At 51.5% G+C, this 27424-nt stretch overlaps 1 protein-coding gene across 3 annotated transcripts; it reads left to right on the plus strand.

Moving 5' to 3' along the window:
- Nucleotides 1-230: 230 nt before the first annotated feature.
- On the plus strand, nucleotides 231-26556 carry LOC106934240 (spectrin beta chain, non-erythrocytic 1-like). Of its 3 annotated transcripts, XM_015014008.2 has the most exons (36): nucleotides 231-338; nucleotides 3578-3771; nucleotides 6293-6444; nucleotides 7401-7574; nucleotides 7657-7748; nucleotides 7826-7906; nucleotides 7980-8095; nucleotides 8178-8290; nucleotides 9919-10106; nucleotides 10185-10302; nucleotides 10374-10532; nucleotides 10610-10912; nucleotides 10980-11133; nucleotides 14997-15867; nucleotides 15941-16078; nucleotides 16153-16909; nucleotides 16994-17196; nucleotides 17394-17484; nucleotides 17597-17743; nucleotides 18360-18623; nucleotides 18702-18926; nucleotides 19030-19119; nucleotides 19193-19471; nucleotides 19543-19673; nucleotides 19926-20130; nucleotides 20210-20584; nucleotides 20677-20921; nucleotides 20995-21133; nucleotides 21386-21470; nucleotides 21542-21738; nucleotides 21815-21921; nucleotides 23709-23760; nucleotides 24181-24392; nucleotides 24464-24637; nucleotides 24913-24955; nucleotides 25148-26556. In XM_015014008.2, exons 2-36 carry the CDS (start codon nucleotides 3618-3620, stop codon nucleotides 25334-25336), a joined length of 7023 nt encoding a protein of 2340 aa, XP_014869494.2. In that variant the 5' UTR covers nucleotides 231-338; nucleotides 3578-3617; the 3' UTR covers nucleotides 25337-26556. The 3 variants fall into 3 exon arrangements, with proteins under 3 accessions (XP_014869494.2, XP_014869495.2, XP_087863001.1); XM_015014009.2 differs by lacking the exons at nucleotides 231-338; nucleotides 3578-3771 and adding an exon at nucleotides 5279-5713; XM_088006875.1 differs by lacking the exons at nucleotides 231-338; nucleotides 3578-3771; nucleotides 6293-6444 and adding an exon at nucleotides 6505-6544.
- Nucleotides 26557-27424: the final 868 nt, after the last annotated feature.

Genomic DNA, 27424 nt, shown 5'->3' on the forward strand with positions numbered 1-27424 from the left:
GGCCAGTTCACTGAGAAGGTGACAGAGTATGGAGACATGACCTCTGACCTCTCATAGTAACATTTGACCCCTGGTTCCAGTTTTCCACTGAATTTATAGGATTTAAAACGATTCTCTGCGGAAACAAGGCGGCCTGGTTCTGTTCTGGTCCGGTTCAGGCTCGGTTCTGCTCTTGCTGGATGAAGATGAGGAGGAGGAGGGTCAGTGCGGATCTTTTCCCGTCATTCCCTGCAGCAGCCCTCCCCCCCCCTCCCGGTGCTCCTCCTCCGGTTCCGTCCGCTCTGCAGACTCTTCCTCCGCAGCTGAAGTTTGGATCCTCGCTGTGGATCTCTTAGCAGGTAAGCGGCGCCCTGCTCCGGTTCGGTTCGGTTCGGTTGGGTTTTAATGGCCGCTGTGATTGGAGCTTCGGTTTGGGGGGCTTCTAGGTTTCTGAGGCTAACTTCGCTTCGTGTCGGGAGTCCGGGCTCAGTCTGGCCGTTTGGACTCCGGATCCAAACCCAACAACCTCGGATTCTCCGAACCAGAACCGCTGTACTTCCGCCGGGCCCGGCCGCGCCGTGTGGCCGGGCCGCGGCACCTAGCAGCCCGCCTGGCCGCCTCCGGGCCCCCGCCCTCCCGGTTGGAGGATGGAGAATAATAACGGTGCGCCATGCAGGCGTGGCCGCGGGAGGAGGCGGTCTGGCCGGGACAATAACAGCCGCTGCGGCCGCGATTCTGCCCTCATTTCCCGGTCCGTCTCAGCGTCGGTTCGGACCGCCCGTGGCCGGCCTCCAGCCATCTCTCCCCGGCTCTTTGGGGCTCCGCAGGCCGCCGCGCAGCTCCGCTCGGCCCTCAGAAAATGCTGGAAAACAGAGGCCTCCATCCCCGGGTTCTGCTGGAGGAACGTTCCTCTCAGAGAACCGAACCCTGCTGCAGGTGTTCAAACTGCAGGACCATATTCAACAGGAACTTGACGGGTTCCGAAAGATCCAAAGTGGAATCTTTTTCAAGGAACTTTGCCCAACAGAACTCCTCCTACTGGTTCTACAGTTCCGGTTCGGTTCCTTGGAATAAGTTCTGATGTCCTGGCCGAAGCTCTCTTGTTCTGACAGTTTATTGGGTTTTTAGTTTTAAAATGGGTCCTTGGACCAGAACGGTACCGGAGCGTTCCAGGTTCAGATGTTCTGTTGGGTCTTCAGCTTCTCATTCTCTTGGTTCTGAAAAGTTGCAGGAAGTTCTGGTTGGATCCAGAACATAGAGCCGGGCCAGCTGTAGCTGCTGGTTCTGACCCAGAACGTTGTCCTGCTGGAGGTTCTGAACGGTCTGCCGCTCCAGAAACTTCCTCCATGAACTCTGGGAAAATCTGGACTCAACTGAAGCCGGTCCGATCTGAACAGATCGGTTCCGATCCGATTCCTGTTTTTGTTTGTCCTCTACATGTGTCGTTAGAGAGTTCAACTTTAAATGTTTCTGATGTTTGGCGGCCATCTTGGATGGATTTGAGGTCTGGAGGCCGCCGCCATGGCATCAACAATCAATAGATGATCAATCAATAAGCTTCCTGTCTGAAGCCTGGAATCCCAGTCAAGAGCTGGTTCTGGTTCTGAGTGAAGTCAGGCAGGAAGCTGAAGCTGGATCGGTTCCGGAGGTTGAAGTTCAGTTTTTTCTAAATAACTAGACTCAGTGGACCGGTTCTGTCGGCTCAGTTTGGGTTTCTGTTGGGTCAGAACCGGGTCTGGTGGGTGCGTTCCCTCGGTTCAGGAATGTTGGGGCAGTTTTCCCTGCAGCTGCTCTGCCGTGCGGCTGTCTGACAGCTGTTCCTCAACCTGAGGGGCGGGGCCCATAGGGGGACGGGTCGTGTGTCTCTGGGTTCTGTGTGCACAGCCAGAACCTGGAAATGTTGATGAGATCATCCTTCCAGCCACTTCCTGGCTTGGACTTCATGATGTTATTGCTCTTCAATAAAGATGATGAACACCAATAATTAATGTCTAAATCAGAATAAGGAGCTTCATATTGACCCATCAGTTCATTTCTCAAAACACCCAACTGGTCTGTGGCTCGACTGGTCTGAATCCTTTACTCTAGCCTCTCTCTGACCCCTGACCTGAGACACGTCTGAGAGCAACTTTTGTTGCTAATGTTTGAAATGCAAATGAGACCCTTTCATTTTCCACTGATTGGAAGATGCCAGCGACGTTAGACTTGTCCATCCAGCCACAACAGGACTGACATCATATGGTAAACAAGGCTCACATAGTTAGCTGGTTAGCTAACGTGGGCACCAAGAACGTAACTGAAATCATTTGGATCACGTGTTCCCAAGACAAAATGGTGAAAGCAATGCCAAACTGTTAACATTCAAAACAAGATGGTTCGGTCCAGTAGGAGCTAACAGCTAGCTAACAGCGCTACCTGCAATGTGATGCTAATGCTAGCAAACAGTGGCCAGAATATCAACAATAAATTCATGAAGTTTGTCATCATTTTAACTGAATTAGCAGCTTAGCGTTTTGCTCAGTCAGACCAAGTTAGCTACAACTTCTGGATGCTAGCGCAGGTCAAAGACGACTTTCCCCTCTGATGTGAAATATTTCCAGGAAAAATAAAGTTTAACCAAACATTTGGAAGATGTTCTGGTGCTGGGGATCGGTTGGGTTAAAACACAAACAGCCCAGCAATTAGACCGATCCACTCAGAGTTTCGCCATCACTAAACCTGGAAGACAAAAATCTCTGCCAGGAGTAAAAATGGCGGATTCATGAATGTGGTTAGCCAGAAGACCATGGCTGGGCTTTGCAGTTCTGCAGCAAAAACTGATATAGTTCAAAACCCGCAATGGGAAATAAAGAAAGCTGAAAAATACGAGGCAATCAGAAACAAAGGATTTCTAGACAAACTAGATCTGCTGTTCTAGAGTCCAGGATCAAACCCTGAAGGATTCAGTGAAGCTGCTGTTAAAAACAGACTGGATGCAGATTCTGGTTCCCTGAACACACAGACCAGCCAATGAGGCGCTGGCTCCTGCTGCCGTCCAATCAGAGTCAGGCTTGGCTGTGCCAGGTTCAGGGTGTCGTCCAGTGTGGGAATTTCCAGCCTCCTGATCCTACCTGAGCAGCATGACCTCAACCTCTCTGCAATATGAAATATTAATGCTGCAAAGATGTGCATTAAATATTAACTGCCCGTGAAGTGCTGGACCGTTATCGACTGCAACAAGAGCTCAACGTTTTCAGAAATAAAACCAGTTTCTGTTTCAATATGAATGAGAAAAAGTAATAAAATTAGTAATGAGATTTTTATGAATTGCTGCCATAAACTATAAACTAAACTGATTTGGATTATTATTAATGTAAAGGTGTCAACATGTCTCCTCCTCTGCTGCCAGTCCCCTCGCCGGCCTGCTGAAATGATGCTGACCCACCGCTCTGCCACGTGACCCCCTCGCGCCCCCCCCATTAGAACTCAGCCAATCAGAGCGCAGCAGCCAGACTCAACATGATCATTGGTCAGGATGAAACAATGCCGTGCCAGGTTCTGTTCTGTGGAACCGGGCCCAGGTTCTGGTTCTGCCTCTGACCCGTGGTTCCGCCCGCAGGTGTGGTGGCCCTGAAGCGGCCCGTGTCAGCCGACCCATCATGATGACGACGGTGGCGGCCGAGTACGACCCGATGGAGCTGCACGGCCAGTACAGCAGCAGCGACACCGTCAACAACCGCTGGGAGGACGACTGGGACAACGAGAACAGCTCCGCACGGCTCTTCGAGCGCTCGCGCATCAAGGCTCTGGCAGGTAGGCGGGCGGCGCCCCCTGTGGGTTGTACTCATTTAGCAGCGAGTGCATGAGAATGACTGACAACGCTAAGCCCCTCCTCCTGGCTTTGATTGGTTGTTCCTGGTAGGAGCGGTGCGTTTCTGCCAGCTCAAACAGGAAGTGGAGACGATACGACCAGAGGAAGCCCCGCCTCTCTGACGCCTCACTGGGAAAGTGGGCGGGGCCAGAACCAGAAACGCACCAATCAGAACCATCAGAACCATAATCAGCTGAAAAATGAGGTGCTTTAGCTGGTCCAGATTCAGGTTCTGGTTCTGGTTCTGGTCCATTTTCTGGTTCTGGTTCTGGGCCAGGTCCAGGTTCTGTTTCTGGTCCAGCAGGCCCGGCAGGATGTTTGTTTCTCACTTCCTGTCTTTGACTCAGGAATGTGAGGAACAATGAAGGGAAGCTGATGACATCATCGCGATGCTGTCGCGCCATTGGCTCACGCTCTCCACTGTAAAAAGCTGCTTGGGGTAAATACCAGTCTGTTTGTAGAAAACAAACTGGGACCAGCATGGTGCCGATCGGACCGGTTCTGACCCCACACACAAGCAGTTTCAGTCCAATGAGAAATCTAAGGTAGAAATTGAACCCCAGTGACCTTTGACCTCATCAGACTCAAGAAGACAAAAGCATCAGATTGTTGTTTTATCAACAACTTGATTTTATTTGTAGCTTAAAAGAATCAACGATTTATCGAAACCTGAACTCAGTCTGATGACAGCGCCCCCCGCAGGCTCGTTATGTAACACAGTTACTTTATTATTATTATTATTATTATTATTAATAAAACAGGAACGACCTCAGCTGGACCTGCACTGCAGATCTGACCTGGTTCTGGTTCTGTTGGACCAGATGGATGCTGCGCTCACCTCATAATAAACATAACAGCAGATGGTGTGTGTGTGTGTGTGTGTCGTCTGCAGACAACAGGAACAGAACCTGTTGACAGGTCCAACTGTCCCAGCAGCTTTCAGGTAGAACTTACTGGGAATGCTGGATCCAACCCAGCACCAGATGATGTTGAAATGTTCCTCCAGAACCTCCTGGTGACCCGCTGACCCCCGCTGACCCCATCTGACCTCGGCTCTATCTGGACCAGCAGGGGAACCAGAGTTCCCTTGCTTCCTGTTTTCTGTCAGAAACCGGAGAACACCTTCCTGAACCTCCATGTCCGGACCGGCGTGGGCAGTACCGGTACTGGTCTTGGTTCTGTTCCCAGGAAACACTCTGGGTTTCAGTACGGGAGTTCCTCAAGGCCGTGTGCTCGGGTCCCTGATCCCGGCTCGTCTGGATGTGGATCTCGTCTAGAGAAGAAACGCCTGAAGAGCTGGGATTCCCTCAGAGTTTTGACCCGGTTCTGGTTCCGGTTCTGCATGTATCTCTCCTGGAAGCGACCTCCTGAAGGAATCTGTTTCACCTTCACTTTTTGCAGCGTATCCGTCCTGGAGGGGCAGAGGAGGAGAGGGGGAGTCCCTGCAGCCAATCAGACGCAGCAGGGCAGGGCGTCACGGCGACCTCTGGACTCGTCACGGCGCCGCTGCCGACTCCAGGTCGCTGCTCCCGGTCCACTCCACAGGCTCCTGTCCAGAACCAGAACCAGAGTTTCAGACTGTGACTGCTGGGTTAAACTTTAATCTGAGCTTCTTGTTCATGAGGTCCAAAGTTCAGCTCCGTCGCTGCGAAGGAAACTACCGCAGGATTTCCTTTCCTGATTTCATCCCGACCGAATCCTCGGATCGGCTGGGACTCTTCCTGCCGCGTCGGCCAGAATGTCGCTGGACTGAAGTAGAACCAGGCCTGGAGAGGTCAGGGATCCGACCCACAAAGACCCGCGCATAAGGAATCGTAGGAGGGATGGAGGCGGAGCCGCAGGCCAGCAGCAGCCTGCTGGAGGGGCGCTTCAAGCAGCTGCAAGGTGAGGGGGAACCCTGCCTCCAGGTTCACAGGTTCTGCCCGTTTGGGTCGGTTCCCTCCCTCCTGCTTGTTCTGATCTTTGGGTCAATCCGGTTCTGGGACGACTCCTCTGGAGCTCCACCGGCTCGGCGCTCAGCCTGCAGGTTTTTGCAGATGTTGTCTTCTTTGCAGACCTCCGTCTCGCCGGCAGCGGCGACAACGATCTCCTTTAAATTGATCCGTTCTTAATTTATCCTAAACTTGGATGAAACTCAAGTTGTGTCACCTGATTGTCCACAAACAGCCACGTTAGGAAAATGTTAAACATCAGGATTCTGTTTATCAAATATTTCATGTCTCCGTCGCTATGGCGACAGTTTATTCAAATAAGCACCAGTGAGCAAACAATGGCCGGTTCTAGAGTTGATGGTTCTGTTCCACGAAGGAATACTTCCTGTTGCTATATCAGAACCAGCAAACCCGATCCGGTTCCTCTTCCTTCCTGTTGTCCCTTCAGAGTAAAGTTCCAGAATCCTGGACCGAGCCAGTAGGATCTACTGAATTAACGGTTCTGACCCAGTTTGTGTCTCTGTCCACCCAGATGAACGTGAAGCAGTCCAGAAGAAGACCTTCACCAAGTGGGTCAACTCCCACCTGTCCAGAGTGTCCTGCAGGATCACCGACCTTTACCTGGACCTGAGGGACGGACGCATGCTCATCAAGCTGCTGGAGGTTCTGTCCGGAGAGAGACTGGTGAGGGCCGTTGGTTCTGTCCGGAGAGAGACTGGTGAGGGCCGTTGGTTCTGTCCGGAGATCCCGGTCAGGGCCGTTGGTTCTGTCCGGAGAGAGACTGGTGAGGGCCGTTGGTTCTGTCCGGAGATCCCGGTCAGGGCCGTTGGTTCTGTCCAGAGATCCCGGTCAGGACCGTTGGTAGAACCCGGTCAGGCAGCTCTTCCTCGACACTCACGGCGTGTTTCAGGTGTTTCTCTGCTTCAGCCTGGCTGATTTGAGGCGTTTGCTGAATCAGTCGTCTGAATGGGTCTGAACTGGGCCCTGAACCCGGAGGCCCCTGCTCTCAGAGCTGCTCCAGAACCTGCAGGCCCCTGGGGATGCTGGGTGATGTAGTCTGCATGCAACACAACCTAGACCAGCTGGTTCTGGTTCTTCTCTGGTTCCACACAGTCTGAGGGCCGCCTTCCATGGAAGCTGCTTTTCCAAGAAGTGGGCGGAGCCTAACACAATTTCCCTCTCTGTGGGCGGAGCCTAACATTCCTCTGTATTAAACGCCGCTTCACTTCAGGTCTACCAGGTGTGTCCACTTCCTGTTTTGCTGCTGCTAGCAGTCAGAGCAGCAGGTTCTGGATCCAGATAAGATGGCTCTGATCCAGTTCCCCACTACCCGTCCTGAGGTTCTGGAACACTCCACTTCCTGTACTCCGTTTAGGGCCCTGCTAAACGCTTTACTGCCCTCTGATAAGGCAGGGCTGGTGTGTCACTGCCATGGTTACCAAGGAGCCATCTTTAGGCATCTTATCTCCTGCTGCTGCAGGGTTTATAATGAACAGCGGCCCCTGGTGGGCAGCAGAGGGACTGCAGGGTTTATAATGAACAGCGGCCCCTGGTGGGCAGCAGAGGGACTGCAGGGTTTATAATGAACAGCGGCCCCTGGTGGGCAGCAGAGGGACTACCATTCCCTTGTTTATCTGCAGCCGAAGCCCACCAAAGGCCGGATGCGCATCCACTGCCTGGAGAACGTGGACAAAGCTCTGCAGTTCCTGAAGGAGCAGCGGGTTCACCTGGAGAACATGGGATCCCATGACATCGTCGACGGCAACCACCGACTCACTCTGGGCCTCATCTGGACCATCATCCTGCGCTTCCAGGTAACAGAGCCACGCCCCATCAGGCCGCCAGCAGGCGGAGGTGAGACAGGTGGCCCTGACGCTTCTGCTGTTCCGCTGTCAGATCCAGGACATCAGTGTTGAGACTGAAGACAATAAGGAGAAGCGATCGGCCAAGGACGCCCTGCTCCTGTGGTGCCAGATGAAGACGGCCGGGTGAGTCTCCGCCTGCGCAGGTAACCAGGTGATGCTGCTGGACCAGACCGTCTCTGACCTCAGCTGTTCCTCTGCAGTTACTCCAACGTCAACATCCACAACTTCACCACCAGCTGGAGAGACGGCATGGCCTTCAACGCCCTCATCCACAAACACAGGTAACCTCCTCCTCCTGGACACCTGGACAGGTGTGGTACAGGTGTGTTGTGAAAAACCTGTCTGGTGTTTTAGACCTGACCTGATCGACTTCGACAAGCTGAAGAAGTCCAACGCTCACTACAACTTGCAGAATGCGTTCAACCTGGCGGAGCAGCACCTGGGCCTCACCAAGCTGCTGGACCCGGAAGGTTCTGACCCGTCTGACTGTCAGGCAACAATCAGTTACCTGGCTGAACGTCGCTCACCCGGGGCTGGTGTGTCTGTCTGCAGATATCAGCGTGGACCATCCTGATGAGAAGTCTGTCATCACCTACGTGGTCACCTACTACCACTACTTCTCCAAGATGAAGGCGCTGAAGGTGGAGGGCAAACGCATCGGGAAGGTAGGAGCCTGTCCCGCTGCCGTGACGTTCAACTAACGCAGGGGTGTCAAACACATTTTGGTTTAGGGGCCGCATACAGCTTAATCTGATCTGCAGGGGCCACACAAGTAAACTCATTGCAAGATTAAATAGAACCAATAAAAGTGGACTTGTTGTTGATTTTTATATTAAACGAATTTCACTTTTACAAAATATATTATGAATAATCTCAGTTTTTAAGAAAGGTATCTGCAATTTCAACAATACTTTTACTCAGTTAAGCATTTATTTAAGTGCATTATGCATAAGAACTGATCTCAGTGATTGTACAATGTTGCAAAACATTTATTCATAGTTTTTGGAACTTAAAAACACTGTCCTGCATCACAAAATACAACAGACAAAAATTAAGAAAAGATTTAAAATCAATTTTCAACATCTGGGAAGTAATTTGAACAAATTTATCTGGCTTCACACATTTGAAATCTTAAGTGTCAGCTGTTTTAAACAGACATTTGATTAAGTACATTTGTTGATGCATAAAATGCATACATATAGAAAAACATGCATACATAACATGTATGTATGTTAGCATGCACGAGAAATATGAGGTTCCCAGGGCCAAAATAAAAAGCTGGTAGAATCCAACTTGTTTACAGAACCTGAAGCTCAGTGCTGCCATCTGCTGTTAGTTCCGCTGCAGTGTTGCATCATGTTGTGTGCTCTGAATAAAACACAGCGCCCCTCGTGGACAGTATAGGAACTGCAGATTTTCAATTAAACGAAGTATATGTTTTTTCATGAATAATGATAATGCATTTAGCCCCCGGGCCGGACTACATCGTTCGGCGGGCCGGTTCCGGCCCGCGGGCCGTACGTTTGACACCCCTGAACTAACGCCTTTATACGAACCAAAGCAAACCGGTACTTAGCAATTTTATTTGACCAATGGCCTCAGGGTTTTAACTGCTGCAAGAACTCTGGACTTTTTGTCCTGAACTCTTTTCCTAAGAAAATACTTTTGGACATAAAGAACGTTGGACATGAAGTCCAAAGAATGTGGACAAAGTTTTGAACAAGTTTTCCATGATAAATAACAAGTTTGCTTTCCAAAAGTAACATCGGACTTTAGACAAACAAAATGATCCAGGATTTAAGGTCCAGATGAGTTCTGGGAACTGACTGGAGGAGATTTGGCCAATTATCCAGTGCTGTAAGAATCAGTTCCATCTTTTCATCTGAACAAAACAAACAGGTGTGTTGAGTCTAGAAAACACGTCTGAAGGTTCTGGTCCAGACGGGTCACCCAGAGGCAGGTCTGGATCCAGTCCACTCTCCTGTTTCCTGCTGTTTCAGAAGGAAACCTTGGGAACCGTCGTCATGGTGAACATGTTGCTAGTTCCCAGGCACTTTGTAAGGCTTCAGGGGGCATCTGGTCAGAATATTGACCTCACTGTTCATAAACCTGAGGGCTCTTCAACCAGGTGAGCTACAGAACAGAACCCAACCAATCAGAGATGAGCAGGTACTCGCCAACTCCCTGACCAAGCCGAAGGACCGGTACCAAGGTCCTGGTTCCTTCAGGTCAGATTTCTGTGAATCCGGTTCCGGTCTGCTGTCAGTTGACCTGAGTCATCTTTGTTGTCCAGGTTCTGGACAACGCCATCGAGACGGAGAAGATGATCGAGAAGTACGAGTCTCTGGCGTCGGACCTGCTGGAGTGGATCGAGCAGACCATCATCATCCTCAACAACAGGAAGTTCGCCAACTCGCTGGTGGGCGTCCAGCAGCAGCTGCAGGCCTTCAACACGTACCGCACCGTGGAGAAACCGCCCAAGTGAGTGGCAGGTCCTCCATGTGTCCTCAGCTCCAGGTAACGCCACCTGTTCAGACATTGATTTTGTTGTCCTCTCAGGTTCACAGAGAAGGGGAACCTGGAGGTTCTGCTCTTCACCATCCAGAGCAAGATGAGGGCCAACAACCAGAAGGTCTACATGCCCCGCGAGGGGAAGCTCATCTCGGACATCAACAAGGTGAGCACCGCCCACCGCCGTTCTCTGAAACGTCGTCCAGATTTAGAGTGTTGGTCTGCTCCTCCCATCAGGCCTGGGAGCGCCTGGAGAAGGCGGAGCATGAGAGGGAGCTGGCTCTTCGGACGGAGCTGATCCGCCAGGAGAAGCTGGAGCAGCTGGCCAGACGCTTCGACCGCAAGGCCGCCATGAGGGAGACGTGGCTCAGTGAAAACCAGAGGCTGGTGTCTCAGGTGAGCAGCGCTCTGCAGCAGTTCACCTTTAGCTCACCTGTCCTGCCTTCCTCACTCGCCCTCCCCTCTGACTCCAGGACAACTTTGGCTTCGACCTCCAAGCCGTGGAGGCGGCCACCAAGAAGCACGAGGCCATCGAGACGGACATCGCCGCGTATGAGGAACGTGTTCAGGCGGTGGTCGCCGTGGCGAAGGAGCTGGAGGCGGAGCGTTACCACGACATCAAGCGCATCGCAGCCAGAAAGGACAACGTGATCCGGCTGTGGGAATACCTGCTGGAGCTGCTGAAGGCCCGGCGGCACCGGCTGGAGATGAACCTGGGCCTGCAGAGGGTCTTCCAGGAGATGCTCTACATCATGGACTGGATGGACGAGATGAAGGCAGGCAGAGGAACCCACCTTCATCCCCGGACGAGGATCCCAGCTCTAACCCCGGTCTGTCTTCCAGATGCTGCTGCTGTCTCAGGACTATGGGAAGCACCTGCTGGGCGTGGAAGACCTGCTGCAGAAACACGCGCTGGTGGAGGCCGACGTCGCCATCCAGGCCGACAGGGTGAAGGCCGTCGTCAACAACGCCAACAAGTACTCAGTGACCGACAGCGGTGAGCAGCTCACCTTCACCATGAGCGCCACCTGGAGGAGAACAGCTACTTAAACTAGAACAATTGCTGTTCCTTCCAAAGCAGCTTTGAGAAAACTGGTCTGCAGAACGAACACAGCCACAGACAGTTGTTCTTCCGTCAGCTCCGACAGTCTGGGGGATTTTTCTGCCCTCATTCCAGAGAACATGTTTTCGTCCGAAAGCACGACTTCATGTCTTAAAACTTGTACTCCAAACTTCTGCTCTCAAATATTCACTCTCCTCTCTCAAACCTCGGATCAGATCTCAGCCAATAGAATCCAAGTGTTGTACCGGCTGCGTTTGTTTCCTTCTAGTGGCTGAGCAAGTGTGTCTGTCTATCCTTTATCAACACAGGAACAATCTAGATGGATAGATACTAATAGAAAACCCATCAAACTGGTAAAAATCAGCAGCCATTGTTTTGACTCTTTAAAGTGTAACTGACCTCTGAACCCGGCCCTGGCAGAGACGCGCTGAGGGATGTGATCAGGACGAAGGGACGTTTGTCAACTTATCCGCTGTAGGGCGAGGAAACAGTTGGCTCTAAGCCGCTGGTTGGTTTATGTCGTCATAGCAACGACCAGCAACTAACATAGCAACTGTCATGACAGCTGGGTACAAACACCAACTGTGGACATGTAGAACATGTTCCTGGTCACACTTTCAGCAACATGTCGTGGAGACTTTTATGGCGACAGGTTCTGCAGCCTGTCTGTCCTGAGCGAGTGGCTATTAGCAGCTATTAGCAGCTATTAGCAGCCATTTGTTCAACACCAAACCTTCACCAGTAGTCAGAGCAGAGCAGACCCGTTTCACTCTGTGTCCACATTGCAAATAAATCACATAAAGCCGAGTAGCTATCAATCAATGCTCGCCAGTCGCCATGGCAACCCTTGCTACTTCAAATTCTGACTTTCATTGGGCGGGTGGGGAGGGAGGGAGCGCTGACTCGCCCACTAGAAGGAAACAAACGCACCCAGTATAACTCTTGCATTCTATTGGCTGAGAAGTTGCCAGGCAACAGCAGAAAATGATTTGCAAGCCAGCAGAGAGGTTTGCAAGAAGAGATTTGATCCGAGCAGAGAGACGGGTTTTGAGCTCAAGGAGAAAGGTTTGAGAGAGCAGATTGAATATTTGAGAGAGCAGAAGTTTGCAGTTCAAGGATTAAAAGTTTTGAAAAGAAAAACATGAAGACCTGCTTTCAAAATGAAAATGTGTGCCTTGGAATCATGGCAGAAAAGAGTCAGTGAAAACGTTTCACATGAGCCCAAGAGAGGAAGGTGACAGAAAACCGTAATCCAATGCAAACAGCTGTGGCTTTGTTTTGATCCATAAATTAGTGAAATTTGTGCCAGCAGCAGCTTTCTGCTTGTGAAAAACTGTTGAAGTTTGAAAAGCATCAGTTACCAGACTGCACTCTGTAAAACTGAAAATGACCAAAAGTTAGCATATAACTTAAACTGTGATTTTAGAAAAAGGGATATCAAAAAGTTGAATCATCTGAAGGCCTGTGACTTGCTTAAAAGTTGAAAGAAGTTTCTACGTTGAAGTCGGTGGAAGTACCAAGCTGCCAAAGTGCACAAAGTTTTTGCTGAATTCTGAAGATTTTCAATCCATTTCAGTGGGGATGAAATTTGCATTAAAGTTGAAATATTTCAAATCTTGCAGTAGCAGGCGTACTGCAGCTTAAGGCAAGTTAAATTGAAGACCAACTTCACAATACAAATACAAACAAAACTAGCAACAATTTTACGCAGAAGTAAAAAAATAATAACTTTTTGGTCCAATGTAAAAGTTAACATTTCTGAAACACTTTTCAAAGTTGAAAAAAAGTGAAAGGGCACAAGTGGCAGATAACTATTCATTTTAAACAACTATTCTGCATTTTTTGTGTCCCAGAGGGAGCATCAGGCCAATGATGCTAAATTAATGTAAAATATCTGTGTGTAGAAACGCAGACACCTCGGCGTACCGGGTCTCTGCGTCCTGCCTTTTCTCCCACACAGTTTGCAGAGACAATTTCCTGCTCCGGTTCCGACTGTCCATCCGCCCCGTGGTTTTTAACAGTCAGTCATTTAAACCCCACAGGTGTTTCCTCAGTCCGGCAGAGAGGCGCCGTGCTGACCTGACCGTGACAACGGCTGACCTGACCCCAGCTGACCTGACCTGACCCCGGCTGACCCTGACCCCAGCTGACCTGACCTGACCCCGGCTGACCCTGACCTGACCCCAGCTGACCTGACCTGACCCCGGCTGACCCTGACCCCAGCTGACCTGACCTGACCCCGGCTGACCCTGACCCCAGCTGACCTGACCCCAGCTGACCTGACCTGACCCCGGCTGACCCTGACCCCAGCTGACCTGACCTGACCCCGGCTGACCCTGACCCCAGCTGACCTGACCCCAGCTGACCTGACCTGACCCCGGCTGACCCTGACCCCAGCTGACCTGACCCCAGCTGACCTGACCTGACCCCGGCTGACCCTGACCCCAGCTGACCTGACCCCAGCTGACCTGACCTGACCCCGGCTGACCCTGACCCCAGCTGACCTGACCTGACCCCGGCTGTGTTTCTCTGAGCTGCCATCAGCTGGTGAACCGCAGCAGCTCCTCGTTGAAGTTTTTACACCTACAGTTGACATCAGCTAAGTGGATGTTGGTGCAAAAAACTGATTGAAAGTCGATTTATTCACTGCATGTTTGTCTGTTAAGGTTGAGATGAAACACAATCAGATGATTTATTATCCTCGATAATAACTCAAATAGTCCAAATAGTTTGAATGTATTTTTATTTCTTTCCTTCTTACAGGAAGTTTCTGCTTATATCCCATGTTTGTGGTGCCTTTCTGTACTAAAGAAAAAGATATAAAACTTCAGATATTTCACAACGAGAATAGATAAGTGTATGTAAATATTCTCTGGACTTTCTAAGTATACTCTAAATTTGTAAAAGTAATGAGTACGCCACAGTTTCTAAGTAATAAAAACTAAATGTTCCTGTCCTGGAAGAAAGTTCGTCCTGATTCTGATCGGATTGGTGCGTTTGATTTATGGACTGGGACATTTTACACAGGTGGTCTACAGACATAAAGATGCTGCTTGGACAACAATAACCTGCTTATCGTTTACTGACCTTAAAATGAAAACCGGGAAACACCCTCCCTCTCTCTTTTTTTTCTCTCTCTCCTTCTCTCTCTCTTTTTCTCTCTCTCCCTCTCTCTCTCTCCCTCTCTCTCTCTCCCTCTCTCCCTCTCTCTCTTTTTTCTCTCTCTCCCTCTCTCTCTCTCTCTCTTTTTTCTCTCTCTCCTTCTCTCTCTCTTTTTCTCTCTCTCTCTCCCTCTCTCTTTTTTCTCTTTTTCTCTCTCTCTCTCTCTTTTTTCTCTCTCTCTCTCCTTCTCTCTCTCTTTCTCTCTCTCCCTCTCTCTCTCTCCCTCTATCTCTCTCTCTCTTTTTTTTCTCTCTCACCTTCTCTCTCTCTTTTTACTCTCTCTCTCTTTTTTCTCTCTCTCCTTCTCTCTCTTTTTCTCTCTCTATCTCCCTCTCTCTTTTTTCTCTCTCGCCTTCTCTCTCTCTCTCTTTTTCTCTGTCTCTCCCTTTCTCTCTCTATTTTCTCTTTCTCCCTCTCTCTCCCTTTCTCTCCCTCTCTCCCTCTCTCTCCCTTTCTCTCTCTCTCTTTTTCTCTCTCTCTCTCTTCCTCCCCCCCCCCTCTCTCTCACTAAAGCTGTCCTAGTCCAATCATCGCAGGCCGAGAAATGAGCATTAGATCTTTCTGGCTGATCATTGAGAGGTTCATCAACAAGCTGAAACCAGATTCTTGATGAAAACACTTTGTCTGTTCTCCAGGCTACAAGCCCTGTGATCCTCAGATCATCCAGGACCGGGTGGCCCACTTGGAGTTCTGCTACCAGGAGCTGACCCAGCTGGCCGCTGAGCGCCGTGCACGTCTCGAGGAATCTCGCCGACTCTGGAAGTTCTTCTGGGAAATGGCAGAGGAAGAGGGCTGGATCCGGGAGAAGGAGCAGATCCTGTCCTCCATGGAGCACGGCAAAGACCTGACCGGGGCGGTGCGCCTCCTGAGCCAGCAGCGGGCCCTGGAGGACGAGATGAGTGGCCGGGCCGGACACCTGCAGCACACCATAGCTGAGGGCCAGGCCATGGTGGATGCGGGTCACTTTGGTGCTGCCAAGATCCAGGAGCGAATCTCAGACCTGCAGGCTCAGTGGGTGGCGCTGGAGCAGCTTGCAGCAGCAAGAAAGAAGAGACTGCAGGAAGCTCTGGCCATGCACCAGTTCCAGGCCGATGCGGATGATGTGGATGCGTGGACACTGGACGCTCTGCGCATCGTCTCTAGTGGAGAGACGGGCCATGATGAGTTCTCCACCCAGGCTCTGGTCAGGAAGCACAAGGACGCTGCAGCAGAGGTGGCCAGCTACCGTTCGGTCATCGACTCTCTGCATGAGCAGGTCGCCCTGCTGCCCAAAGAGGAGGCGCAGTCGGAGGACGTGCAGGGCCGCCTAGCTGGCATCGAGGAGCGCTACAAGGAAGTGTCCGAGCTCACGAAGCTGAGGAAGCAGGCGCTCCAGGATGCACTGGCTCTCTACAAGATGATGAGTGAGGCTGACGCCTGCGAGGTTTGGATCGACGAGAAGGAGCAGTGGTTGAACAGCATGGAGATTCCTGAGAAACTGGAGGACCTGGAGGTGATACAGCACAGGTAACAGCTGAGGGACTGCATGCATCCTGGATGTCTGTCAGGCTGTACAGATCTGATGTGGATCTCTCTGCAGGTTTGAGAATCTGGAGCCAGAGATGAACAACCAAGCGTCTCGCGTTGCTGTGGTGAACCAGATCGCCCGACAGCTGATCCACAGCGGCCATCCGAGCGAGACAAACATCAAGACTCAGCAGGATAAACTGAACAACAGGTACACATGGCCCACTGGGAAAGAAAGAACCTTAAAGGTACTGTGCAGACCTGAATCTGACCCTCTGTCTGCAGGTGGAGCCAGTTCCGAGACCTGGTGGACCAGAAGAAGGAGTCCCTGAACTCTGCTCTGGGTGTACAGAACTATCATCTCGACTGCAATGAGACCAAATCCTGGATCAAAGAAAAGACCAAACTAATCGAGTCCACCCAGGAGCTGGGCAATGACCTCACCGGAGTCATGGCTCTGCAGAGGAAGCTGACCGGCATGGAGCGAGACTTGGTGGCCATCGAAGACAAGCTGGGTGACCTGCGGGGTGAAGCCCAGAGGCTGGCTGAGGAGCATCCTGACCAGGCCGGCGCCATCACAGACCGGCTGGCTGAGATCGCTGCCGTCTGGGACGAAATGAAGAATACTCTGAAAACACGAGAGGAGTCCCTGGGCGAAGCCAGGAAGCTGCAGCAGTTCCTGCGAGAGCTAGACGACTTCCAGTCGTGGCTGTCCCGCACGCAGACGGCCATCGCCTCCGAAGACATGCCCAACACGCTGGCCGAGGCCGAGAAGCTGATGGCGCAACACGAAAGCATCAAAAACGAGATCCACAACTACGAGGAGGACTACCAGAAGATGAGAGACATGGGGGAGATGGTGACCCGGGGCCAGGTGGACGCCCAGTACATGTTCCTGAGGCAGCGGCTGCAGGCCCTGGACACCGGCTGGAACGAGCTGCTCAAAATGTGGGAGAACCGGCAGAACCTGCTGTCCCAGTCCCACGCCTACCAGCTGTTCCTGAGGGACACCAAGCAGGCCGAGGCCTTCCTCAACAACCAGGTAAGTCCAGACCCCAGAACCAGGACCGGTGAGCCCTGAGTGTCACAGAACAGCCTCCAGACTTCCAGCTTATCCTCTCTGCAGGAGTACGTGCTGGCTCACACAGAGATGCCCACCACCCTGCAGGGCGCCGAGGGCGCCATCAAGAAGCAGGAGGACTTCATGACCACAATGGACGCCAACGAGGAGAAGATCAACGGTGTGGTGGAGGCAGGCAGGAGGCTGGCCGGTGATGGGAACATCAACGCTGAGCGGATCCTGGAGAGAGTGGCCTCCATCGACGACAGGTAGCTTCAGAGCTACATCCAGTTTAACGGACCCAACATGGCTTCTGTAGCATCAGCAGCTTGAGGAGTCTGTGCTCAGGAGCTGGACTGTGAGGGTGCTGCCTTCATGCTCTAGACTGCAGAGTTTCTGCTTTTTGTGAAGTTTTGGTTCACATGGAGCCTGTTGTAGAGCTACCTGCTGTTTCTTCTTGTTCCAGGCACAAGAAGAACAGGGAGGCAGCAGTGGAGCTGCTGATGAGACTGAAGGACAATCGCGATCTTCAGAAGTTCCTGCAGGACTGCCAGGAGGTCAGCGCGTCAGAAGCACATTTTAACCCAACACTTCCAGAGAACTGGCTCAGAAAGTGTGAGACGGACCAAAAGGTTCCAGAGGATGAGGTTCTGTTGGGTCTCTTTGCAGCTGTCTTTATGGATCAGTGAGAAGATGCTGACGGCTCAGGACATGACCTACGACGAGGCCAGGAACCTGCACAGCAAATGGCTGAAGCACCAGGCCTTCATGGCCGAGCTGCAGTCCAACAAGGAGTGGCTGGACAAGATCCAGAAGGTACTGAAGTTCAGACGCTGAATCATCATTTTATTCCCACTGAAACTATTCTGAATGTTTCAGACAAATGACAAAAACCTCCAGACTCCATGGAGGTTTTTGTCATTTCTAGTGATTTTCCATCAACAATCCTCTTCATGTAAACAAATGTTCCTCTCATCACTGTAGACGGCAAGGTCAGCCTCTCCTTGGACCCGTAGAGGTCAAGGTCAAATATTACCATCACAACCTCAACCAGTAACACCAGAGCCAAGGAGGGTTATCCAAAGTACAGCTTGTTCATCCCATCCTGATGGGCCAACAGATCAAAATAACATCTGACAGTAGTTTGTAGTTCTCCTCTGTCTGAGCGACGCCCTAAAGACGGCGCCCCCTAGTGTGTCATTTCCTTTAACCGTAGCTTTGCGCATGTGTGCTCTGTGTGTTTGCATGTATGTTTATACGAACATGCAAACAGCTTAAGCAGAGAGGAAAGCCCAGAATTATTTATTCTTAACATTCCCAATTCTCAGAATAACTTGTTGAATATCACAAATAAGGCTAATCCTGTTAGCTAGTCCACTAGCCCTGCTATGTAGTGGACAGATCTCATCTGCTTGGTTCCTCCTGATGTCAGGATGGGACGCTGCTGGTGTCAGAGAAGCCAGAGACGGAGGCGGTGGTGAAGGAGAAGCTGGAGTCACTCCACACCTTGTGGGAGAAGCTTGAGTCCACCACTCAGACCAAAGCTCAGGGTCTGTTTGACGCCAACAAGGCCGAGCTGCTTACACAGAGCTGTGCCGACTTGGACAAGTGGCTGGGCAGCCTGGAGGGCCAGATCCAGTCCGACGACTACGGCAAAGACCTGACATCTGTCAACATACTTCTGAAGAAACAGCAGGTAGCTGCCTGATGTGACTCTATGAATGTCATCTCCTTCTGAGTGAGGGCAGGGGATTGATGTCTGCCTCCTGCTCAGATGCTGGAGAACCAGGTGGATGTGCGCCAGAGGGAGGTGGTGGAGTTGCAGAGCCAAGTGAAGGCCCTTGGTCAAGAGGTGAAGGACACAGATGAGGTGGACGGGAGGCGACAGGTGGTGGAGAAGAAGTTCCAGGAGCTGCTGGAGCCGCTGCGCCGTCGCAGGGACTTCCTGGTGGCGTCCAGAGAGGTCCATCAGTTCAACCGTGACGTGGAGGATGAGATTGTACGTACACAAACAGACTCCTCCTCCAGAGGTTTACAACTGACCCCGTCCCCTGACAGTACCCCCCACCTGCTCCTCTCACTGGTGTCCTTCCTTCCTGCAGCTCTGGGCCCAGGAGAGGATGCCAGTGGCCACATCCACTGAGCATGGACACAACCTGCAGACAGTCCAGCTGCTCATCAAGAAGAACCAGGTGACTTCTTCTTCTCCTGAGCTTCTGGAGTTTCCTAGCTGCTCCCTGACCTCTCCGGTTGATGTGTCCTCAGACGCTGCAGAAGGAGATCCAGGGCCATCAGCCTCGCATCAACGACATCTTGGAGCGCAGCCGCAGCCTACTGCAGGACGGGTCCTCCAACACCGACTTGATCCGGCAGCGCCTGGCCGACCTGCAGCAGCTGTGGAAGGAGCTGATGGAGGAGGTGGAGCAGCGGCACGGCCGACTGGAGGAGGCCCACAAAGCTCAGCAGTACTACTTTGACGCCGCTGAGGCCGAGGCTTGGATGAGTGAACAGGAGCTCTACATGATGTCAGAGGAGAAAGCCAAGGTGAGTGGGGCGAACTGCTCAGCCTGGAAAGTTCCTGAAGTCACTTGTCAACTGTCCCGTGTTGTGGTCAGGACGAGCAGAGTGCCGTCACCATGCTGAAGAAGCATCAGATCATGGAGCAGGCTGTGGAGGACTACGCAGAGACCGTCCACCAGCTGTCCAAGACCAGCCGAGGGCTAGTGGCCGCCGGACACCCTGAGAGGTTGTCACTGCTCCTGTTTTTATTGTTCTGCAACATTCCTGGGTGAAACCTGAAGAACATGCAGCTTTTGGCTGAAGGTTCGCCCTCATTTATCAGAACAGGGCCGGAAAGCTGTTGTTCAGGCTCTCAGAAAATAGAGGAGTCTCCTGATGTGAATTTTACTAGACAGGAACTGGTTCTCAGCAGGGCTTTTATTGTGGAAAATCTGCATGTCAGTTGCCTTCTAATCCAGTTCCTTTGTTTGTCTGTCAGCGAGCGGATCAGCATGCGCCAGTCTCAGGTGGACAAGCTGTACGCCGGCCTGAAGGACCTGTCTGAGGAGAGGCGGGGCAAGCTGGACGAGAGGCTCCGCCTCTTCCAGCTCAACAGGGAGGTGGACGACCTGGAGCAGTGGATCGCGGAACGGGAGGTGGTGGCCGGGTCTCACGAGCTGGGCCAGGACTACGAACATGTCACGGTGAGTCCCTGTCGTCATGCGGTCTGTACCTGAAGTCTCCTGGACTGGAGCCGAGACGACCAACGCTTGGTGGCTTCAGATGCTGCAGGAACGTTTCCGGGAGTTTGCACGGGACACCGGGAACATCGGGCAGGAGAGAGTGGACGCCGTGAATCGGCTGGCGGACGAGCTAATCAACGCTGGGCATGGCGACGCGGCTACGGTGGCGGAGTGGAAGGACGGGCTGAACGAGGCGTGGGCTGACCTGCTGGAGCTCATCGACACTCGGACGCAGATCCTCGCCGCCTCCTTCGAGCTCCACAAGTTCTACCATGACGCCAAGGAGATCCTGGGTCGCATCGCCGACAAGCAGAAGAAGCTACCAGAGGAGGTCGGCCGGGACCAGAACACAGTGGAGACGCTGCAGAGGATGCACAACACCTTCGAACACGACATCCAGGCGCTGGGGACACAGGTAACACGGCTGACAGTCCCTCCAGCCAGAGTGTCTGCTGTCAGGATGCTCAGCTGAAGAAGGGAAACAGCAGTGTAATGGTCTGGTTGCAGGTGAGGCAGCTTCAGGAGGACGCCGCGCGCCTGCAGTCAGCATACGCCGGAGACAAAGCCGACGACATCCAGCGGCGGGAGGGTGAAGTGCTGGAGGCGTGGAGGAGCCTGCTGGAGGCCTGCGACGGACGCAGGTTCCGCCTCCTCGACACCGGGGACAAGTTCCGGTTCTTCAGCATGGTCCGCGACCTGATGCTCTGGATGGACGACGTGATCCGGCTCATCGAGGCCCAGGAGAAGCCCAGGTAGGCCCGCCTGCTGCCACCGCCGCTCAGCCGGCGTCAGGAGTCAAACTGACAGGGATGTTTGTGGTTCCAGAGACGTTTCCTCCGTGGAGCTGCTGATGAACAACCATCAGGGCATCAAGGCGGAGATCGACGCCCGCAACGACAGCTTCACCGCCTGCATCGAGCTGGGCAAGGCGCTGCTGGCCCGCAAGCACTTCGCCTCAGAGGAGGTGAGCCAAGAGGAAACGGAGGGAGGGTGGCTGAGGGAGAACCGAGGAGTAGGGGAACCTTCGAGACGGTTCTGGATTCCTCTCCAGACTGATGGACTCTTTAGGATCCGGTCTTAAAGTTTGGCTGCTTTGTGCTGTCGGACTGGTTCTAAAAATAAGGTTTCAGCTGATATGTGTCTTATCTAGGGGCAGCCTGGGGGTTCTGGTTCTGGTGGGTCCGGGCTGAGCTGTGTTCTGTTTCCTGTGGTCCAGATCAAGGAGAAGCTGCTGCAGCTCACCGACAAGAGGAAGGAGATGATCGACAAATGGGAGGACCGCTGGGAGTGGCTCCGCCTCAGTAAGACACTTCCTGTTTACCCCGCCGCGCCAGCCAATCAGAGCCACCCTAACCCTCCTGCTCCTCCCCAGTCCTGGAGGTGCACCAGTTCTCGCGGGACGCGGGCGTGGCCGAGGCCTGGCTGCTGGGCCAGGAGCCGTACCTGTCCAGCCGGGAGATGGGCCAGAGCGTGGACGAGGTGGAGAAGCTCATCAAGCGCCACGAGGCCTTCGAGAAGTCCGCCGCCACCTGGGAGGAGCGCTTCTCCGCCCTGGAGCGGCTGACCACGGTGAGCAGGGCGGCGGGCGGGCGGGGTCCTGCCCGGTCCGGTTCCACTGGCGCTGACGGCCCAGTTCTGCTTCCAGATGGAGCTGCTGGAGGTCAGGAGGCAGCAGGAGGAAGAGGAGAGGATGAGGAAGCCACCGGATCCAGAACCGGTTCTGATCCAGCAAGACGGACCCCAGCAGCAAAGGTGAGCCTCCAGAACCGCCTCCAGAACCACTCACACCCACAAAGCAGACCGGAAGCACACAAGACCGGGTCAAACCAGAACTTGGACACGGGTGACATCAGAGCTAGTTTCCGACCAATCAGAGAGCAGAGGGACACGCCCACTCTTTCTCACCTCCAGATGGTTCTGGAGAACCTGGGCCGCCGGCTGCCAGCTCCCCTTGACTCTGTGTGACACGTTACGTAACTACGACTAGGACTAGCACAGCGCTAGTGAACTTAGCATGCAGCATGGAGCTGTTCTTTAACTCACTTCCTGAAAGCAACGGTAACAGGCAACGGCCAAAATATACGTCCAGTTATTCAGACCTGCAGTTATATTTGTTCATTTCATTTAGGAGTTAGGAGGGAAAGTGGCAGCAGCTACAGCAGGACGCTCTGTTCAACCCGCCCAGGAGCAGGTTTTATTAAATCCCATTATTGTTTAAACAAACTAAACAATAAGAATATAAACAGTGACATTTATAGAATGTTGAATAATTATGCTCAAAATTGCATAAATATTAGGACATACTTGCAGAAATCTAAGAATCAAATGTTTCTGATCTCTGAAGTTTGTCTTTAAATGCAAAATTAATCAACTCAAGTAAGTAGCAATAACAACATCACTCAAATAAAAGAAGAAGGGACAGTGCAGTAAAAGTACTCTAAGTACCCCCACACACCTCGGACTGGGCCAGTACTCATTTACTTGAGTACCAGTTACTCAAGTAATGTAACTAATGTAACTAATGTAACTAATGTAACTAGTACTACCTACATTTGAACATAGATAACAGCAATACTAGTTTCCTATTCTTGCTAACAAGTTTAACGTGTTATATCGGCACTAGCTAGTGATCATGTAGCTAACATGGTAGCTAACACTAGCTAGTCATTGTGTAGCTAACATGGTAGCTAACACTAGCTAGTGATTGTGTAGCTAACATGGTAGCTAACACTAGCTAGTGATTGTGTAGCTAACATGGTAGCTAACACTAGCTAGTCATTGTGTAGCTAACATGGTAGCTAACACTAGCTAGTGATTGTGTAGCTAACATGGTAGCTAACACTAGCTAGTGATTGTGTAGCTAACATGGTAGCTAACACTAGCTAGTGATTGTGTAGCTAACATGGTAGCTAACACTAGCTAGTGATTGTGTAGCTAACATGGTAGCTAACACTAGCTAGTCATCGTGTAGCTAACATGGTAGCTAACACTAGCTAGTCATCGTGTAGCTAACATGGTAGCTAACACTAGCTAGTCATCGTGTAGCTAACATGGTAGCTAACACTAGCCAGTCATCGTGTAGCTAACATGGTAGCTAACACTAGCTAGTCATCGTGTAGCTAACATGGTAGCTAACACTAGCTAGTCATTGTGTAGCTAACACTTGCTAGTTTTCATGTAGCTAAGCTGGTTTTTCCTTTGCTGGTTGGCGGCCATGATTCTAACACAGCTGTCTCTGCGCAGCAGCAGGTCTCCTTCGCTGCCAGGAGTAAAACCGGGCGTCTAAGCCTCATGTTGCGTTTAAAGGCAGCGCTATGACATGTTAGCGATGGATTAAAGGGAACCACGACTAGTTATAAAAACAGACCTTATTTGGGAAGGAGATGAGGAATATATAACAGGTGATGCCCCCCAACGTCTGCCTAGGCCGCCGGGCCTGAGAGATTCTGTGAGGTTCTGCTGCTCCCGGGTCCAGATGGTTCTGACCCGGTTGTGTCCTCAGTGTGAGTGTTTAACTGGGGTCTGTGTTGGTCCTGCAGCGCCGTGACCCAGAACGGACTCCCATCGGATCGGGACCAGGACTCTCCTCAGGTCAGTTCTGCTGCTCTGCCTGCAGGTTGGGCGCCGCTCCCGCTGGCCGAACCGACCCGGTTCCGGTACCAGAACATTCAGAACACTTCAGGCTAGAGATTTTATTCTGGATTGTTTCAGATTCAGTATTTAATGAAACATTAATAATTAATAAGATTTATTTATGGAGCCACATTACTAAAACCATTTCTGTAAAACTTCCGGTCCAGAACCGCCTGGATGTAACAAAAATAAACCCGATTTATGCTCCGTGTTGCTCAGGAAGATCCAGCCAGAACCGCAATAAGGGATCAATCAGATGGTTCTGATCCAGTTCTCAGTTTCCGTCCAGCAGTTAAATCAGATTAAAGTCATGGGGTTCAGTTTTCACACTAGTCAGGAATGTGTTCTAACCCGGTTCTGTCCGATCCGGACCGGCAGGACGCCGTGGAAGGCGGCGGCCTGGTGAACGGCATGGTGGAGCGCGGCTCCAAGGACCCGAGCCCCGGCCCCTCGCCGACCTCGGCCAGGAAGTCAGGCGGCAGCCAGTCGGCCACGCTGCCGGCCCACAGCCAGGAGGCGCCGGCGCTGCTGGAGGGGCCGCTGCACCGCAAGCACGAGTGGGAGGGGCCTAACAAGAAGGCGTCCAACAGGTGAGGCCCGCCGCCACAGGCCCCGCCCCCAGGCTCTGCCCTCCCTGACTCCTGCACTCTGTGTTTGGCAGGTCCTGGCACCACGTGTACTGTGTGATTCGCGGCGCGGAGCTGAGCTTCTACAAGGACGGCAAGGCGGCGGCCCAGGGTGCCCCGTACCATGGGGAGGCGCCCGTCGGCCTGAAGGACATCACCTGTGACGTCGCCTCTGACTACAAGAAGAAGAAACACGTCTTCAAGCTCAGGTGAGGACTGGTCCAGAACCGGTCCAGGACCGGACTGTCGTCATAGGACAGCCTGACTGTCCAACGTGTCCATGTGAGAGGTCCAATGGGGTTCTGACAGAACCGACATTCACCAGACGACCTTTAACCTGCAAAGACCGGTTCAAACTGGTACCAAAGAGCTTAGGCCAGTGTGAACTGGTTCTGAACCGGTTTAAACCAGTATAAACCAGATCAGAACTGAAGGTCCAAACATCTAAACCCACTTCCTGAATCTAGTTGTTCTTCTCTTCCAGAGTCTCCGATGGGAACGAGTTTCTGTTCCAAGCCAAAGATGAAGTGAGTATCTGCGCTAGAAACAGGAAGCGGACCGGAACCGGTCCAACCAGCCGGCTTTCCAGAACCCAGGAAAAATGTTTGGAGGGTTCTGATTGGTTCTGATGACCGGGTTACCGTGGTTCTGATGAACATCCGGATCCATCCTCCAGCTGTTGCTCGGTGTGACCCACTGTCCTCTGTCGCCCCCTGCAGGAGGAGATGAGCTCGTGGATCCAGGCCGTGCTGAGCGCCGAGCGCCCCGCCCCAGGCGCCGCCCCGGGCACGCCGCCCTCTGGGCGCGCTCAGACGCTCCCGGCCAGCGTGTCGCTGCCCGCCGAATCGAGTCCGGGGAAACGGGACAAGGAGAAACGCTTCAGCCTGTTCAGCAAGAAGAAACAGTAGAAGAAGAACCACAGGGGGCGCTGGTGGACCCAACCCGGCTCTGCGAAGCAGCAAGCACCCAACCCGACCGAACCCGACCTGACCCGACCGAACCCGACCTGACCCGACCCGCTTCGGAGCATTTCCTCTCAGCTCCTGCTTCACTGAGACCCAAACTGCACATCCAGAACTTCCTGAAACATTCATCAGCTGTTCACCTGTTCTACAGAACCGGTCCAGAACATACCCAAGACCAAAATCCCAAACTGGTTTACCCAAACCGGACCACAGACCAGGATCTAAATCTGGTTCTGCTCAACCAATCCCAGACCCATCGCTGGTTCTGGTCCAGAACCAGAGAGGCTGGGATATAAAACTGCTTCTGCTGGACTACCCACCCAGAACCAGGTCCAAACTCTGGCTCTGGGTCCGTCTCTGATCAGAACAGGTCCGCTGATCGGACAAACCAGAACCACCATTAATAAACTCCAGTGGGCTGATGATGTCACTGATGATGTCACAGTGACCGACCAATGGTAGAGGTGGACAGCTGATGAGCGTGTCGCCAGCGTCGACCCGGTTGTTGGTTCCGAATGGTTCTGATTGTGATGTGTTCGTCTTTCAGATATAGGTGGCCTTTCTGCCCCCTGATTGGTTGATGGTGGGCCTGCGGGCGCTGTGATTGGTCCGTCTGACCTGGGTGGGACCGGCCGCTCCGGTTCTGATTTTCCTGAACTTGTTTTTGTATTTTCGTTGTTCTTCGGTTCTGAAGGAGAAACTGGACCAACTTTTTACGGCTTTGGAGTTAAACGTTCACCTGCATGCTTCACGTAAGCTCACCTGACCGACCGTCTTCTTCTTCTATGGTTCCACGCATCGTAACGTAGCGAACATGTATGGAAGTTCGTGTGTCTGCACAATCCAAGCTGCATCGTTAGGAATGGCCTATTTAAAGCTTTTCTCATGTATGAAGCTGCACCTGTTAAAGCTGCCAACTCATTAAAGCTTTTAAACTATGACCTCACTTCCTGTTCTGTGATGTCATTTCATCACTTTTTGATAAATTCAGAACCGTTTTCTTGTTTATTTTTCCATCATTTTATTTCCAAATATTCAGATTTTTTTTCTCACATTTTTCAATTAATTTTCTTAAAAATATTTTCCTTTGTCATATTTGAGTTTTTCCATATAAATTATTATATTGTGACTTTTCTTTCTGATATTAAACATTTTCTCAATAATTCAGCCTTTTTCCCTGGATTTCTTTCCTGTTGAGGTTTTTTCTCAGTTAAACTGAATATTTTCTCCAAACACAAAATTTATAGTATTTCAGGTTTTTGTCTGACTAAACAAGTTCAAACAAATTAAAAAACATATTTTTTAATGTTTCCCCCCCTTTATTTGTGAAATTGTATTTTTTCAAGTCGTTTAAGTTCAAGTTTAAATCTTTGTTTGGCCAATCAGAAGAAAACAAATAGAAAATGAATTTAGTTCAGCAGATCTTGGGGAACAGAAACCATTAAACATGGAAAGCTCGATTTTAAAAAACTCATCAAATATGACTTCAGTTCCAATATCAGATCCACTGATGAGCTTCTTCACCATTTTCTGTCTGGACATACTTTTGTTTTAATATGTTTTATTTATTCCATATTGATGTTAATTCCTTTATATTTGAGTTTTTATTTTATGTGCTTTACTAAGCAAAATTATTAGCTGTAAACAGGGGCGCCGCCAGGAATCTTGGGCCCCCTGACAAAACTTTGTTTGGCCCCCCGCAGCTGCTGTTACAATTTATTGGGTCTATTTGACCCATAAAAAGTGTCACATTTTTTAACGGCTTCGTCTGCCGTCCTTTCTGTGGTCCAGTACCGAGTCTCACTGGGGGGCCGCATATCGGAAACCTGACAGATCAGTAAATAGCCATCAACACGTCAGTAACGCGTTACTCTAATCTGACCCTAGTATTCTAACATGTTACTATTTACAATCCAATAATCAGATTAAAGTTATGCAGTATAATGACCGTCATTCCAGGATGAACACTCACTTTAGCATTTGCCTCACAACTAGCAAGCTAAATACTCTGGTAGCTCAGACAGGCTAACA

Source organism: Poecilia mexicana, unplaced genomic scaffold (genome assembly GCF_051168715.1).
Source record: "Poecilia mexicana isolate PSO_F unplaced genomic scaffold, ASM5116871v1 scaffold_1, whole genome shotgun sequence".
In the NCBI taxonomy this organism is placed as follows: domain Eukaryota; kingdom Metazoa; phylum Chordata; class Actinopteri; order Cyprinodontiformes; family Poeciliidae; genus Poecilia; species Poecilia mexicana.